The sequence below is a fragment of the Pristiophorus japonicus genome, chromosome 8, assembly GCF_044704955.1.
Source record: "Pristiophorus japonicus isolate sPriJap1 chromosome 8, sPriJap1.hap1, whole genome shotgun sequence".
Lineage (NCBI taxonomy): Eukaryota > Metazoa > Chordata > Chondrichthyes > Pristiophoridae > Pristiophorus > Pristiophorus japonicus.
Window position 1 is genome coordinate 122981 of NC_091984.1, and position 16881 is coordinate 139861.

Below are 16881 nucleotides of genomic sequence, written 5' to 3' on the forward strand. Positions count from 1 at the left end.
CCTCTGTGCCACCGGTGGCCATCCTTGTGGTTCGGTGATTCCCGTTTCTCGTCGCCAAATGTAGTGTCTCTGCACCTTGTTACAAACTCACAGGAGGCATGTAGATATCAGACACGGTCACTCTGTGACCTTCACTTTATTCCCAGGACCAAGGAATGCTGACCCTGGGTGGGTCCTCCCCTTTTATACCTGGAAACCCAGGTGAGGAGGGTCTCCCACAAGCTCACCACCTGTGGTCAGGGTGTGCATTTCTAGGGTACAGGTACAGTGTGCATGAATTACAGTTACATAACTATTGTCATTGCAAGATGGTGAAATACATGACAACCCTAAATGCAGAAAAGGAAAGTACACAAAGACACTATGACCAATGGCGTGAGCAATTATTTGATATGCTACTCAGCAGTTAAAATGAGATGTACAAGGGAGCGGTGGAATAAAGTGATGAAAGCGGGTCATGCTTTTAGCGGCTCTTTCTACATTAGCCGCAGGAGGACATGGCAACTGGGTTAAACAGTAGCATGCGGTCTGAAAAGGTTTGAGTCAGTGAGGTGAGCTAAATTCAGAGGAAGCGCAGTCCGGCTATAGCCTTTCAATTTTTGAACATTGACATAAATTTCCAATAAAAAGACAGACAGACTTGAGTTTCTATTTCACAATCTCAGGATGTCCCAAAGCGCTTGACAGGCAATGAGGTGCAGCCACGGTTATCGTGAAGGGAAACACGGCAGCCAACGTGCGCTCAGCAAGCAGCACGATGATAATCACCAGATAATCTGCTTTTTTAATGATGTTAGTTGAGGGATAAGTATCGGGCAGGACACTGGGGAGAACTCCCCTGCTCTTGTGAGAAATAGTGCCGTGGGATCTTTTACATCCACCCGAGAGTATCAGCCTAGATTTTGTGCTCAAGTCTCTGGAGTGGGAATACACAAGGGAAAAATGTCTATCTGAAATATCACGGCAGAATATTATCTTACCTCGCTGCGTTGGCCTGATCTGAACATAACTTCCAAGAGCTCCTGGTTTATTCTCTGTGAAAAGGTATATATAAAAAAAAATCATATGCTCATTCTTTTTTTTTACAGAATACATCAAACTCCCTTGGTAACATCAACACTTTGGTACATATATATTTATGGAGAAAACTAGGCCCTTTTTAGAAACCAAGGCCTGGATTTTCCTAATCCTCTCCTGAAAGTTGGGGCAGGACTTCCATGTGTTATTCTGACTGCCCCCTGGCCCAGTTTCCTGAGTTGGGGCTTATCAGCTCTGCAGGAGGGGCTTGTCGCAGGACCACTGCCAGCAATAGGGACCCCACTGCTGCACGAGGAGGGGAGAGGTGGGAATAGCTTTAACAAGGCAAAGCACAGCAAAGGCAGCAGCAACCTTTTCACTGCACCCTTCCCCCCCCTTGGACTGGAGCAAGGTCTTCAGCAAGTCTGTATCTGTGGCCCATGTGGGGAATGGGAGGACAAGCCATGACTGGGCCTTCTCTCTGCCTCCAATCACCCAGAGGGGGAAAAATAGCCTACTACAGGGAAACTCGGGCTTAAATGTCCGATCTTAAATAAGCCATTCGACTTTAGTTCAAGAAGTGTGTATTTTTCAAAACGCTGAAACCAGGAAGAAGATACATTGATAAGTCACAATAATAGAGATATTTTAATTCAGTGATTCCCCCGCTCCCAGCTGAAGGTTGGGGTCAGGACTCCGCTGTTGCTGCAATTCCCCGACATGCTCTCCCTTCGAACATAACACCCTCCACCCCCCGGACCACTCCCACCTGCCCCACCCAACTGGGAGCCTGAATTGCTAAATTTCCCCAGTAATTCCCACAATTTCAGATCATTGGGGCAGATTGATGAATGTTGACCCAATAAATGAATATTTCTGCTTTGTGGCTGGCAACTCAAAATTCCAATTCATTGCCTAGCAACCTAAACAATCTATAAAACTGAATGGAAATGTAATCTTATGTTTCCACATGTTTACAGACCTATTTACATCGGGTACCGTCTCTATAGTATGGTGCAGATATTTGCACGTATACACAGTGGTGATTGGGCCAAATTGGTTTCCATTAAGCAGCTTCTTGCTGTTAACAATAAGATCTATGCTAGCCTGAATGCTGTAGCAAGTGATGACTGACTTCCCAGTCACTGGAGGCAGAGCACATGCTTGCTGATCCTACTTATCGTCACCATAAGTAGGCATGGGCTGACGGGCTGGATCATTCTTGATCTTTCTGACCCGTTAGATTGCTGCTCAGCATAGTTGGATGTAGGACATGACTAGAATGTGTGCATTTGTCACAGGCACGATGGGCCAAATGGCCTCCTTCAGCGCTGTATCATCCAAGATCGGATTTAAGACGGTTAAATAGCAAGGTGATGCATCCTCATTACGGTGAAGTATTAACTTGTGCTGATCAAAGAACATGATGTTCAGACTTTTGCTGCAACTAAATCTCAATTCTGGCTTTTTCCTATTGGTATAAATGGCACAACTGCATCTTTTCACTGGAATTTAGAAGGATGAGAGGGGATCTTATAGAAACATAAAGTTCTGACAGGACTGGACAGGTTAGATGCAGGAAGAATGTTCCCGATGTTGGGGAAGTCCAGAACCAGGGGTCACAGTCTAAGGATAAGGGGTAAGCCATTTAGGACCGAAATGAGGAGAAACTTCTTCAGTCAGAGAATTGTGAACCTGTGGAATTCTCTACCACAGAGAGTTGTTGAGGCCAGTTAGTTAGATATATTCAAAAGGGAGTTAGATATGGCCCTTACGGCTAAAGGAATCAAGGGGTATGGAGAGAAAGCAGGAAAGGGGTACTGAAGTTGCATGTTCAGCCATGAACTCATTGAATGGCAGTGCAGGCTCGAAGGGCCGAATAGCCTACTCCTGCACCTATTTTCTATGTTTCTATGTGCCTCACCCCGCCCCCGAACAAACGAAACCATATCCCAGTAGGAGGAAAGGTTAAGCCAGTAGCAGCATTGTAATGCAAGGGAAACATTCTCAAATAACATGATCACAGGTTTCCCCAATCCCGTTAACCAATCAGTCTCTGGGGATAAAGATGGAATAAGCTGCTTCAAACATGGGCTGGATTTCTGGGCCCTTTGCACTCGGGGTTTCGCCCCGGAGCGGTGTGAAAGGCGGCGGTGAGATCTCCTATGCCCCACCGCGATCCTCCGGTCGGATTTTGCGGTGGCACCGAGCAGCACTGCCGGGAAGAGCTGTGCCGGGTGTACAACACTGGCAGTAATTTGGACATTTTCCCGATCCGTCTGCCCACAATCACCGCCCGGGAAATCAGGGCAGTTCGGCATAGCTGTCGGTGAGGAAGGGAAGCTACTCTGAAGGCAAGTGCGAATGTTTGTCCTTTTAATTTTTTTAGGGATGTGTGTGGTGGCCTGGGCAACGTTTGCGTATTTTTTTTTGAAAGTCCCCCCCCCCGCCGTTTCTCGGAGCGCTCCCGGCCTAGCTCTTTAGTTTGCGAGTTTCCCATCCTTGCGCCACGGAAAGCGTACAACGCCTCGCTTTGCGCTGCACCCCCCCGACGCAGGGCCCAGGTGCCGAAACTTCCTTACCAAAAGGTAAACTATTCCCGGCCAGCCTCCGTTTATCCAGCCCTAATTATTGCTCCCAGTGCACGCACAGCCAAGTTAATAACGCAATGCTCCCCGACAAGGGTGCACCCGTTTCAAAATAATGTTTCATAACTGAAGCCTTTGAAAACGGATAAGAAAAGGAATGTGCACCCATGTAGCAGCAGAAGACGTGTGTCCACTATTGCTGGAGCTCCCAGGATGATTTGTGCTGTTGGTTCTTTTTCTGGATACTGAACCTGGTCGGTCGTCTTTCTCATAAACTTCGTGGTGCCGACTGAGTGGTTGGGCACTGGGTGATGAAGAGCTTCGAGAGGAGCCTTTGGATTGTGAACTGGATGAGGAGCTTTTGTTCAAAGTGTGCTTTTGCCTTTTAGCCTGTAAACAAGACACCATTTTAGGTAAGAGGAGAGATGTGTGTGTCCCACAGCGGAGATGAAAGCAGGACATATGAATTCCTCCAAGCGATCTAACATGCAAGCGCCATTAGCGAGGGTGTGAATCCTAACATTGGCTTCATTTCTCTGATCTCAAATTGAATAAGATCCAAACTGTTATCAGTTCATCATTTTGTAGAAAGTCTATAATGGTGAGGGGGAAACTAGCCCACCTCCCCACTTCCCCCCCATACATCCCCCTTAATACTTAGACTGAGCTATAAACCTGGTTTCCAGAAAGGAAAGAAAAATCAATTCTCCTCAACCCAAACCTTTCTTCCTTTGCACAAAGGAGGGACTTTGTAAAGAAAAAACAATGAGTCACTTCTTCCCCTCTCCCTTTATCATCTCCAGTGCCCACACTACAACAAAGGACTTCATTGGCTGTAAAGCACTTTGGGACAATCTGAGGCCATGAAAGGTGCGAGAGAAATGCAATTCTTTCTATTTTTTGTTAAATTGGAAATGTTATTTGAAGCTTCACTAAATGTGTTTATCATCGGCAGTCCTTCATATCAAGGATGACTTGCTTCCACGCCAAAAAGGGATCAGTTCACAGGTGTTTCAATGAAGGACCTAATATTCCAGATCCCGAACTACATCCTGAAGGGTGGAAGATGCCTGTGCAGGATTTTTTTAACGTGGGGTGACTGTTGCACACCAGCCACCACACGGGCTTGACAGAGCGAGGTCTTGGTCCAGTGGCAAGGGTTACCCAGGTCACCTGGAGACCTGCTCTGCTGCACAGACCCAGTGCGCGCACATATCGCAGTGTGAGCTGGGCCCATGCTGCCCCTGGGCCCTCGCCTCTCCTGGGCCCTGATCACATCCCTCTACAATCTCTCGCTGCTCCTTCACCCCGACCTCGCTGTTTCTGCCCACGCTCCAATCACCGACCTGGACCTTGATGACATCCCTCTTCGCTGCAGTCGCCCTCCTGCACCAGCTCGCGCTGTACCTTGAAGTGGGACTGCACCACGCTGTCCAGGGGCCGCCGCTCCCTGCTCCTTTAATGGCCTCGACCTGCCGCGGATGGTCTCTCGCAGGTCGGGGCCGTCTCGCTGTGTTAATTGCATGATGGATAGACGTGGTACCTGTGAGCCTGTTTCTTTCATCAGCACCGTATGTTGTCTACGAGCTCTTTCAGGTAGCAGTTCCTCTTTCTCCAGAGGGCGAATCATTGTTGAACTGGCTTCGGGGCCGGTCTGTAATTCTAGCACCAGCTTCTCAATTTCTGTCTCAGAACGGACTGGAAAACAAAAAAGGTTGTGTTATGAATTGGGAGATGTGTGCAACGAGTAGCACGGATCACAGTGCAATATCTGTTTTGGCACGTCTTTACCTGGTCTGATTAAAACTTTGGCAGCATGAACTCCGATCAGCTTGTACAGTGGACTATGTCGAACATAAGCAGCATTTGCCATTTTTGCATCCAGACACACCTCGAAGCCAAATGTAGTCATTTTCATACAAGTGTTATACACGGAGGGCTTTGGTGCTGGCCGCTGTGCTTCTCGAGGGCATTCAGCTCCAACCGCTTCGATTCCTGAATAAAGCAGTGGCTGTAGACATGCAAGCAAACAACACAACACTTCAATAGTGCGAGTGGCTGGAGTTTTATTTTGCTGTTACATATCATAACTGGTTAGGCATATGCAACAAAAAAGCATGTAATTTTAATACTAACTACTTTTCAAAAGTACTTCATTGGCTGTGAAATCACTTGGGACGTCCTGAAGTCATGAAAGGCATTATATAAATGCAAATTGTTTCTTTCTGAACACCAACTAACACACAGGAACATTGGGAAGAGTAGGGCATTCAGCCCCTCGAGCCGACTCTCCAGTTCAATTCTGTTATATATGCAGACTATAGAAATACTCTGTAGTCACTGTATTGTTGTATAAGATGGAGACTTGTTTACCTGATGTACTGTCAATAAGGTTTACACTGTGTATATACTATGCTGGCACCACTAGAGGGTGCAACTGGTGGAGACCGGGGTTTCCTGCCCTGGTGGCAGGGCCCAGTATAAAAGGCTGCCCACCGTGCTTGTGCCTCGCTCTGGAGTTACGAATAAAGGACCAAGGTCACTACAGTTTGAGTACAACACATTGCCTGGTGGAGTCATTCATAGGTACATTACAGACATAATAAATTCGATCATGGCTGATCTGCACCTGAACTTATTTTCCCACCTTTGCTCCATACCCATTGATGCTATAAAATACTCTAGTCATTGTATATGTAGATACGTAGGATTAGGATTCTATTCAACCTCATGATTAAGGTTTTGCTTTATTTTTACTTATAAATATCGTGTAGCAAGAAATAATGAAATGGTTAAATGTTGTTCATTCCCAGGATGCTTTAGGGTTTGATGTGTCTGGGTACAATTTAGCTGACTGTGCTGTTTAGCTACTGCTGAAAGTGCCAAATGTGTGTTTCGTGCCAATTGGCTTACATTGTGAAACAAGATTGCCAAGACAGTCGTGAAATAGGAAGTGAGACAAAAAGCCAGCATGATAAACAAGTTTGCGCCTGGTGTTTTTATATAGACTATACAGCTCCGAAACAGGCCATTCGACCCAACCAGTCTGGAATACTGCGTGCAGTTTTGGTTTTCATATTTACGAAAGGATATACTTGCTTTGGTGGCAGTTCAGAGAAGGTTCACTCGGTTGATTCCAGAGATGAGGGGGTTGATTTGAGGAAAGGTTGAGTAGGTTGGGCCTCTACTCATTGGAATTCAGAAGAATGAGAGGTGATCTTATCGAAATGTATAAGATTATGAGGGGGCTTGACAAGGTGGATGCAGAGAGGATGTTTCCACTGATGGGGGAGACTAGAACTAGAGGGCATGATCTTAGAATAAGGGGCCGCCCATTTAAAACAGATGGAGAAGAAATTTCTTCTCTCAGAGGGTTGTAAATCTATGGCCTCAGAGAGCTGTGGAAGCTGGGACATTGAATAAATTTAAGACAGAGATAGACAGCTTCTTAACCGATAAGGGGATAAGGGGTTATGGGGAGCGGGCGGGGAAGTGGAGCTGAGTCCATGATCGGATCAGCCATGATCGTATTAAATGGCGGAGCAGGCTCGAGGGGCCGTATGGCCGACTCCTGCTCCTATTTCTTATGTTCTTAGTCCATGGCTCCACTTGAGCCTCATCCCCTCTTTCCTCATCTAAATCTATCAGCATAACCTTCTATTCCCTTCTCCCTCATATACTTACCCAGCCTCCCCTTAAATCCATCTATACTTCTCGCCTCAACTACTCCGTCTTGTTCACAATAACACTTGTGCCTTAATGAATCAGCAAGGACATTGTGCATGACTAGGGGCCTATAAAGATCTTGAACTTTTCTGAACAATTTGTAGAGGCAGTATCGAAAGGATCGATGAAGGTTACCTCTCCACCCAGGGAAAAATAAGATATAATTGGGTTAATTTCTCTGCACGTCGACTGCTTGAAGACATTGCGTGTGTCTAGATTTGGTCAAACACAATAAATGGATTATGTTTCAACCATATTTGGTTTGTCAGATTTGAATTGTCTTACAATGCTTTTACCAAGCTGAAATTTAATGACCTCAGACGTGAAAGTTCCAATTGTTCGCCAGCATCCGCGGCCTTTTGAGAGGAGAGAGTTCCAGATTTATACCAACCTTTGTGATAGACACAGCAGAAGTCTGCAGCAATCGACACAGTTAAGGCTTAGTTCATGCTATTTAATGCAAAACAAAACTTACATTTGTCTGACTATACCCTGAAGACTTGAATTTTTGATTTGTAATGCTGATTTCTTTTGTTTCAGGTAAAATTGGCGTCAATTTTTCTGCAGACAAATTCTCAATATTTCTTGAAACAGCAAACACCTCTGATCTGTAGGTCAAATGTCACATTGATCATCAACAATAGAAGGACAGAATGATACAGCACAGAAGGAAGTCGTTCGGCCCATCGGGCCTGTGCCGGCTCTTTGACAGAGTGATCCAATCAGTCCCACTCCCCCCTGCTCTTTCCCCTTCCAGTATTTATCCAATTCCCGGTTTGAAAGTTACTATTGAATCTGCTCCCACCGTCCTTTCAGGCAGCGCGTTCCCGATCACAACAACTCGCTGCGTAAATAATGTTTCCTCATATTGTTTCTGGGTCTTTTTCCAATCACCTTAAATCTGTGTCTTCAGGTTACCAACCCTTCTGCCACAGGAAACAGTTTCTCCTTATTTACTCCACAAAACGCTGCATGCCTTCGAACAACTCTAGCAAATTGCCTTTTAATCTTCTCTGCTCTAAGGAGAACAAGCACAATTTCTCCAGTATATCCACGTAACTGAAGTCCCTCATCCCTGCTACCATTCTGGTCAATCCCCTCTGCACCCTCACAAAGGCCTCCCTAAAGTGTGGCACCCAGCATTGGTACAATATTCCAGCTAGGGCCTAAACCAGTGTTTTATACTTCATGTCTCTGCTTATAAAGCCTAGGATCCTGTGTGCATTTGTAACAGCCTTCTCTACCTCTCCTGCCACTTTCAAAGATTTGTGTAACTTTTGCCACTAGAAACAAAGTGTCTCCTAATTTACTCCATAAAACCCTTCAGCATTTTGAACATCTCCATCAAATCGCCCCTTAACCTTCTCTGCTCTGAGAACAATTCTAGCTTCTCCAGTCAATGCTATGTTTAGTTTGTTACAATGTGCGCATTTCTAGTGGTAATCAAGAGAAGGAAATTGGTGTCCAATTATTGCCTCAGTTTAGGGGGGAGTGGGGTTTGGGAGATATGAGTGGTCCAAGATAATGCCGTTTTCCTCACTCTGCACAGACCAGGGATTAAACTTGGAACTCGCTTGGTCAGTACAGCCTTCTGTTGCCGAGACCCTAAGGTTTGGAATTCCCTCCCTAAACCTCTCCACCACCCTTTCCTCCTTTAAGATGCTCCATAAAACCTACCTTTCTGACACCTGTCCTAATATCTCCTTATGTGGCTCTGTGTCAAATTTTTGTCTTATAATACTCCTGAGGCGCGCCATGGGACATTTTACTACGTTAAAGGCGCTATATCAATGCAAGTTGTTGTTGTGTTATCGGTTAAATAAAATAGACCTCCCCGGAAGACTTGGTGCATACAGGGCCTTGGTGAGGCCACACCTGGAGTATTGTGTACAGTTTTAGTCTCCTAACTTGAGGAAGGACATTCTTGCTATTGAGGGAGTGCAGCGAAGATTCACCAGACTGATTCCCGGGATGGCGGGACTGACATATCAAGAAAGACTGGATCAACTGGGCTTGTATTCACTGGAGTTCAGAAGAATGAGAGGGGACCTCATAGAAACGTTTAAAATTCTGACGGGTTTAGACAGGTTAGATGCAGGAAGAATGTTCCCAATGTTGGGGAAGTCCAGAACCAGGGGTCACAGTCTAAGGATAAGGGGTAAGCCATTTAGGATCGAGATGAGGAGAAACTTCTTCACCCAGAGAGTGGTGAACCTGTGGAATTCTCTACCACAGAAAGTTGTTGAGGTCAATTCACTAAATATATTCAAAAAGGAGTTGGATGTAGTCCTTACTACTAGGGGGATCAAGGGTTATGGCGAGAAAGCAGGAATAGGGTACTGAAGTTGCATGTTCAGCCATGAACTCATTGAATGGCGGTGCAGGCTAGAAGGGCCGAATGGCCTACTCCTGCACCTATTTTCTATGTTTCAATGTAAATACAGTTGATGGTTTGGTACGGAGCTGTACTGACCAAACGAGTTCCAAGTTTAATCCCTGATCTGTGCAGAGTGAGGAAAATGTTATTAACTTGGACCACTCATACCTCCCAAACCCTCCTCCCCCTAGACCGGGGCAGAAATTGGGCAGCACTTTCCTCCTCTTGACCACCAGTAGAAGTGCAGACATTGTGAGGGGATAAGGCCGAGTGCAGTTTGAGGAGTCTCAGCTCCAGTGCCTACACTTACACACGGAGAGCTAAGGCAAAGGAACATTTCCTCTATCTATATCCTAGGCCGAGTCATTGCATTCAGGCAGGAGGGGGAAAGGAAGGTAAGTAGAGAAAAATAAATTTAGCATTCATTACTTGAAAAATATTATACGATTCTCTTGCTGAGATGGTGTACTCTCAATCTTCAAATTCCTTTCTTTTACATTTATCCTCGCAGATACATCTATGGGCACAGCAGAATGGATTTTTGCCTCGAGTTCCAGACCGGACTGGATGAAGGGTGTATTTATTCCCATAATGGCTCTACTATACACAGCCACACTGAAAAAAAAACAGAGACACATTAAACTGGGTAAGGCACAGGAAACTTGGGGAGGCTGTTGAAACTATCAGACTGCTTCGGTGAATAATAATTCAGAATGTGGTTTGGATTATATTATATCCAGTCTTTGGAACTTAAGATTTTTTTAAAGTTTGAAATAAATACCTTGGGTTGATCTGAGCCTTCAGCTGAATGTTGGCATTGAGCAACTGTGAAAGAGTAGAGATGGAAGAAGGGACATTTGATTCAACTATTTGAGAAAAGGAAGAGAGAAATGTCAGTCACAATTGCAATATTTATTTCCTGACATACGATCACGATTCTCTGTCAACAACTTGCTTTTATATAACACCTTCAGCATAGTAAAATATCCCAAGGCACGTCACAGGAGCACAGACAATGTTTGACACCGAGCCACATGAGATATTTGGACAGGCGATAAAAAGCTTGGTCAAATAGGTCGGTTTTAAGGAGTGTCTTAAAGGAGGAGAGAGGCGGAGAGGTTTAGGGAGGGTGTTCCAGAACTTAGAACACAGGCAGCTGAAGGCACGGCCGCCAATGGTGGAGCGCTGAAAATCAGGCATACGCAAGAGGTCAGAATTCAAGGAGTGTAGAGGTCTCAGAGTTGTGAGGCTGGAGGAGGTTACAGAGATAGGGAGGCACGAGGCAATGGAGGGATTTGAAGAATGAGAATTTTAAAATCAAGGCATTGCTGGACTGGAAGCCAATGTAGGTCAGCGAGCACAGGGTGACAGGTGAACGGAATGTGGTGAAAGTTAGGACACAGGCAGCAGAGTTTTGGATGACCTCACAATGACCTCAAGGAGGAAGAAGGCTGGCCAGGGGAGCTACTGCTCAATATCCTTAGTAGTGATTGGGGCACTAGCTGTCGGAAGTCAAGAGTTCAAATGTTACAAATTGCACAATGTGAAACCAAATTCAATAATTCATTTTCAGTTTCACAATTACTAATTTATGGGTTGCCACCAGAAAAAAAGACCATCAAAGTTGATGGATTGTTATGAAAAGCCAACTGGTTCACTAATGTCCTTTAGGGAAGGCAACTTGTAAATGCTATCGGGTCCGGTCCACACATGACTCTAACCCATACCATGTGGTTGGTTATTAATCTTTTTTGAAGTGGCCTAGCAAGCCATTCAGATGTTGTGCTGGTATCAGGAAATGGCCGATAAATAATCATCATCATCATAGGCAGTCCCTCGGAATCGAGGAAGACTTGCTTCCACTCCAATAGTGAGTTTTCAGGTGACTGAACAGCCCAATACGAGAACCTCAGTCTCTGTCACAGGTGGGACAGACAGTGGTTGAGGGAAGGGGAGGGTGGGACTGGTTTGCCGCACGCTCCTTCCGCTGCCTGTGCTTGGTTTCTGCATGCTCTCGGCGACGAGACTCGAGGTGCTCAGCGCCCTCCCGGATGCACTTCCTCCACTTAGGGCGGTCTTTGGCCAGGGACTCCCAGGTGTCGGTGGGGATGTTGCACTTTATCAGGGAGGCTTTGAGGGTGTCCTCTTCCCCTGGATCTCGCTTGCCGTGTAGAAGTTCCGAGTAGAGCACTTGCTTTGGGAGTCTTGTGTCAGGCACACGAACAATGTGGCCGACCCAATGGAGCTGGACAGGTTTGGTCAGTGCTTCGATGCTGGGGCTGTTGGCCTGATGGAGGACGCTAACATTGGTGCGTCTGTCCTCCCAGGGGATTTTCAGGATCTTGCGGTGACATCGTAGGTGGAATTTCTCCAGCGACTTGGTGTCTACTGTATATGGTCCATGTCTCAGCCATACAGGAGGGCGGGTATTACTACAGCCCTGTAAACCATAAGCATGGTGCCAGATTTGTGGGCGTGATCTTCGAACACCCTCTTCCTCAGGCAGCCGAAGGCTGCGCTGGCGAACTGGAGGTGGTGTTGGATCTCGTCGTTGATGCCTGCCTTTGCTGATAATAGGCTCCCAAGGTATGGAAAGTGGTCCACATTGTCCAGGATTGCGCAGAGCAGCTTGATGACGGGGGGGCAGTGCTGTGTAATGGGGTCAGGTTGGTGGAGGACCTTTGTCTTACAGATGTTTAGTGTAAGAACATAACATAAGAAATATCATGGCTGATCTGATCATGGACTCAGCTCCACTTCCCCGCCCGCTCCCCATAACCCTTATCCCCTTATTGTTTAAGAAACTGCATTTTTCTGTCTTAAATTTATTCAATGTCCCAGCTTCCACAGCTCTCTGAGGCAGCAAATTCCACAGATTTACAACCCTCAGAGAAGAAATTGCTCATCTCAGTTTTAAATGGGCGGCCCCTTATTCTAAGACCATGCCCCCTAGTTCTAGTCTCCCCCATCAGTGGAAACATCCTCTCTGCATCCACCTTGTCAAGCCCCCTCATAATCTTATACGTTTCGATAAGATCACCTCTCATTCTTCTGAATTCCAATGAGTAGAGGCCCAACCTACTCAACCTTTCCTCATCAGTCAACCCCCTCATCCCCGGAATCAACCGAGTGAACCTTCTCTGAACTGTCTCCAAAGCAAGTATATCCTTTTGTAAATATGGAAATCAAAACTATTGTGTTCCTAACACAGATGAGGCTGCACACAAGGAGGTTAAAGTAACAGTGACCTCAGTCTTTATTAAGACACTCCAGAGTGAGTAACCGGCCATAGGGGCCAGCTTATATACAGTGCTCCCAAGGGATGCTGGGATTCCTTGGGACTTCAGGGGATGAGCTCCCTGCTGGCGGAACATGGGAGTGCATGCTTTACAGATACACAACATCACTCCACCCTCAAAGTCAAAGTGAAAACTATAAAACTATTTACAAGGTGAGGCGGTCGGGAGCCTTTCTTTCCCTGGTGAACCGCCTCGGTACAAATGTCTGTTCTGGTGTGTTGGCTGTGCCCTCGCTGGGCTGGCGTGTTGTTGGCCCTGCAGGGCTGCTGGGTGAGCCTGGCCTTGCTGGGCTGTTGGGATGGATTTCCTGGTCCGGCGTGGTGTCGTTGATCCTTTGGGTGTGTGTTGTGGGCTCAAAAAAGGTGGTGTCTGCTGTGGGTTGTTCAGGGCAGTCTGTGAACCGCAGCCTCGTTTGGTCCAGGTGCTTTCTGCAAATTTGTCCATTGTCTAGTTTGACTACAAACATCCTATTCCCTTCTTTAGCTATCACCGTGCCCGCGATCCACTTGGGACCATGTCCATAGTTTAGCACATACACAGGGTCATTCAGATCAATTTCCCGTGACACAGTGGCGCGACCATCGTTTACATTTTGTTGCTGTCGCCTGCTCTCTACCTGATCATTCAGGTTGGGGTGAACCAGCGAGAGTCTGGTTTTAAGTGTCCTTTTCATGAGTAGCTCAGCCGGGGGCACCCCTGTGAGCGATGGAGTCTCGTGCAGTAGCTGAGCAGTACTCAGGACAGACGGGTTTGGAGTGAGCCTACAGTGACTCATTTAAGGCTCTGTTTGATGGTTTGTATTGCCCACTCTGCCTGCCCATTGGAGGCTGGTTTAAATGGGGCCGAGGTGACATGTTTGATCCCATTGCGGGTCATGAATTCTTTAAATTCGGCACTGGTGAAACATGGCCCGTTGTCACTGACCAGTATGTCAGGCAGGCCGTGGGCGGCAAACATGGCCCTCAGGCTTTCAATGGTGGCGGTGGCGGTGCTTCCCGACATTATTTCACATTCAATCCATTTTGAAAAAGCATCCACCACCACCAGGAACATTTTACCGAGAAACGGGCCCGCATAGTCGACATGGACTATGTCATGTATCTCACATTACTGTATATAGCTGTATCTTACCATGCTATATATGACTGTAACTGGATATGACCTCTGGATCAGTTCCTATCGAGTGGAGGGTAGCCAATGTAACCCCACTTTTTAAAAAAGGAAGGAGAGAGAAAACAGGGAATTATAGACCGGTCAGCCTGACATCAGTAGTGGGTAAAATGATGGAATCAATTATTAAGGATGTCATAGCAGCGCATTTGGAAAGAGGTGACATGATAGGTCCAAGTCAGCATGGATTTGTGAAAGAGAAATCATGTTTGACGAATCTTCTGGAATTTTTTGAGGATGTTTCCAGTAAAGTGGACAAGGGAGAACCAGTTGATGTGGTATATTTGGACTTTCAGAAGGCTTTCGACAAGGTCCCACACAAGAGATTAATGTGCAAAGTTAAAGCACATGGGATTGGGGGTAGTGTGCTGACATGGATTGAGAACTGGTTGTCAGACAGGAAGCAAAGAGTAGGAGTAAATGGGGACTTTTCAGAATGGCAGGCAGTGACTAGTGGGGTACCGCAAGGTTCTGTGCTGGGGCCCCAGCTGTTTACATTGTACATTAATGATTTAAACGAGGGGATTAAATGTAGTATCTCCAAATTTGCGAATGACACTAAGTTGGGTGGCAGTGTGAGCTGCGAGGAGGATGCTATGAGGATGCAGAGTGACTTGGATAGGTTATGTGAGTGGGCAAATGCGTGGCAGATGAAGTATAATGTAGATAAATGTGAGGTTATCCACTTTGTTGGTAAAAACAGAGAGACAGACTATTATCTGAATGGTGACAGATTAGGAAAAGGGGAGGTGCAACGAGACCTGGGTGTCATGGTACATCAGTCATTGAAGGTTGGCATGCAGGTACAGCAGGCGGTTAAGAAAGCAAATGGCATGTTGGCCTTCATAGCGAGGGGATTTGAGTACAGGGGCAGGGAGATGTTACTACAGTTGTACAGGGCCTTGGTGAGGCCACACCTTAAGTATTGTGTACAGTTTTGGTCTCCTAACTTAAGGACATTCTTGCTATTGAGGGAGTGCAGCGAAGGTTCACCAGACTGATTCCTGGGATGGCGGGACTGACATATCAAGAAAGACTGGATCAACTGGGCTTGTATTTACTGGAGTTCAGAAGAATGAGAGGGGATCTCATAGAAACTTATAAAATTCTGATGGGTTTAGAGAGGTTAGATGCAGGAAGAATGTTCCCAATGTTGGGGAAGTCCAGAACCAGGGGTCACAGTCTAAGGATAAGGGGTAAGCCATTTAGGACCGAGATGAGGAGAAACTTCTTCACCCAGAGAGTGGTGAATTCTGTGGAATTCTCTACCACAGAAAGTTGTTGAGACCAATTCACTAAATATATTCAAAAAGGAGTTAGATGAAGTCCTTACTACTAGGGGATCAAGGGGTATAGCGAGAAAGCAGGAATGGGGTACTGAAGTTGCATGTTCAGCCATGAACTCATTGAATGGCGGTGCAGGCTCGAAGGGCTGAATGGCCTACTCCTGCACCTAGTTTCTTTGTTTCGATGTTTCTATATAACAATAAGCTTACCTTACCACCAGGGGTGCACTTGCAGGAGACACTCCATACCTGTCCCACTGTGGTATATAAAGTGAGGTCTCAGGCAAGTGTCGCACTGGAGAGCTGGAATTAAAGGTGCAGGTCCTGAGTGACCTTGACGTCAGCATGCATCTCATGTAAGTCAGTACATAAGAGTCAGGACTTAATAGATCCTCGACCATGGTCTGGAGGGCCAGGACCACAAACTTAGTGGTGCCTATCTGGGCGCATTGCTCAACTGAGCACATACACTGCATTGCCGTACACAGGACACTAAGTCAGAGTCGATACCGGGCCACCACACGTGGGATCTGACTATCGCTTTCATCATTACTATACCCAGGTGTGTGCTGTGGAGATCCAAGATGAACGTCTCTCTGCCCTTTTTTGGTAGCACTACGCGGTTACCCCACAACAGGCAGTCTGCCTGAATGGACAGCTCGTCCTTTCGCCGCTGGAACGGCTTGATTAGCTCTTGCATTTCAACGGGGATGCTGGCCCAGCTCCCATGCAGTACACAGTTTTTTTTACACGGGACAGCAGAGGGTCTTGGCTGGTCCAAGTACTAATCTGGCGGGCCGTGACAGGTGATTTATCATTTTCAAACACTTCCATGACCATCAACAAGTCTGCGGGCTATGCCACCATCAACAAGTTTGCAGGCTGCGCCATTTCCACCCCCGTGGTGGGCAATGGTAGCCAACGGAGAGCATCCGCACAGTTCTCGGTGCCTGGCCTGTGGCGGATGGTATATTTATACGCGTATAGCGCGAGTGCCCACCTTTGTACGCGGGCTGAGACATTAGTATTTATCCCCTTGTTTTCAGCGAACAGGGATATGAGGGGCTTGTGATCGGTTTCCAGCTCAAATTTGAGGCCAAACAGGTACTGATGCATTTTTTTTATCCCGAACACACACGCTAATGCCTCTTTCTCAATCATGCTGTAGGCCCCCTCAGCCTTAGACAAGCTCCTGGAGGCATAGGCGACAGGTTGCAACTCCCCCGCAACGTTAGCTTGTTGTAATACACACCTGACTCCGTACGACAACGCGTCACATGCTCGCACAACTCTTTTACACGGGTTATACAATACAAGCAGCTTGTTGGAGCATAAAATGTTTCTGGCTTTCTCAAAAGCAATTATTTGTTTTTTTCCCCCATACCCAGTTCTCACCTTTGTGCAATAACACATGTAGA

At 46.5% G+C, this 16881-nt stretch overlaps 1 protein-coding gene across 1 annotated transcript in view; it reads right to left on the bottom strand.

Moving 5' to 3' along the window:
* The window catches only part of LOC139268358 (vitellogenin-like), an 88567-nt gene that overhangs the window by 21763 nt on the left and 49923 nt on the right, over positions 1–16881 (bottom strand). The window contains exons 20-26 of the mRNA XM_070886431.1: positions 10490–10574; positions 10138–10323; positions 7807–7939; positions 5389–5616; positions 5190–5292; positions 3771–3850; positions 981–1034 (exon numbers count right to left, since the gene is read on the bottom strand). Of these exons, the coding sequence (XP_070742532.1) occupies positions 981–1034; positions 3771–3850; positions 5190–5292; positions 5389–5616; positions 7807–7939; positions 10138–10323; positions 10490–10574 (869 nt within the window). The remainder of the gene's footprint in view (positions 1–980; positions 1035–3770; positions 3851–5189; positions 5293–5388; positions 5617–7806; positions 7940–10137; positions 10324–10489; positions 10575–16881) is intronic.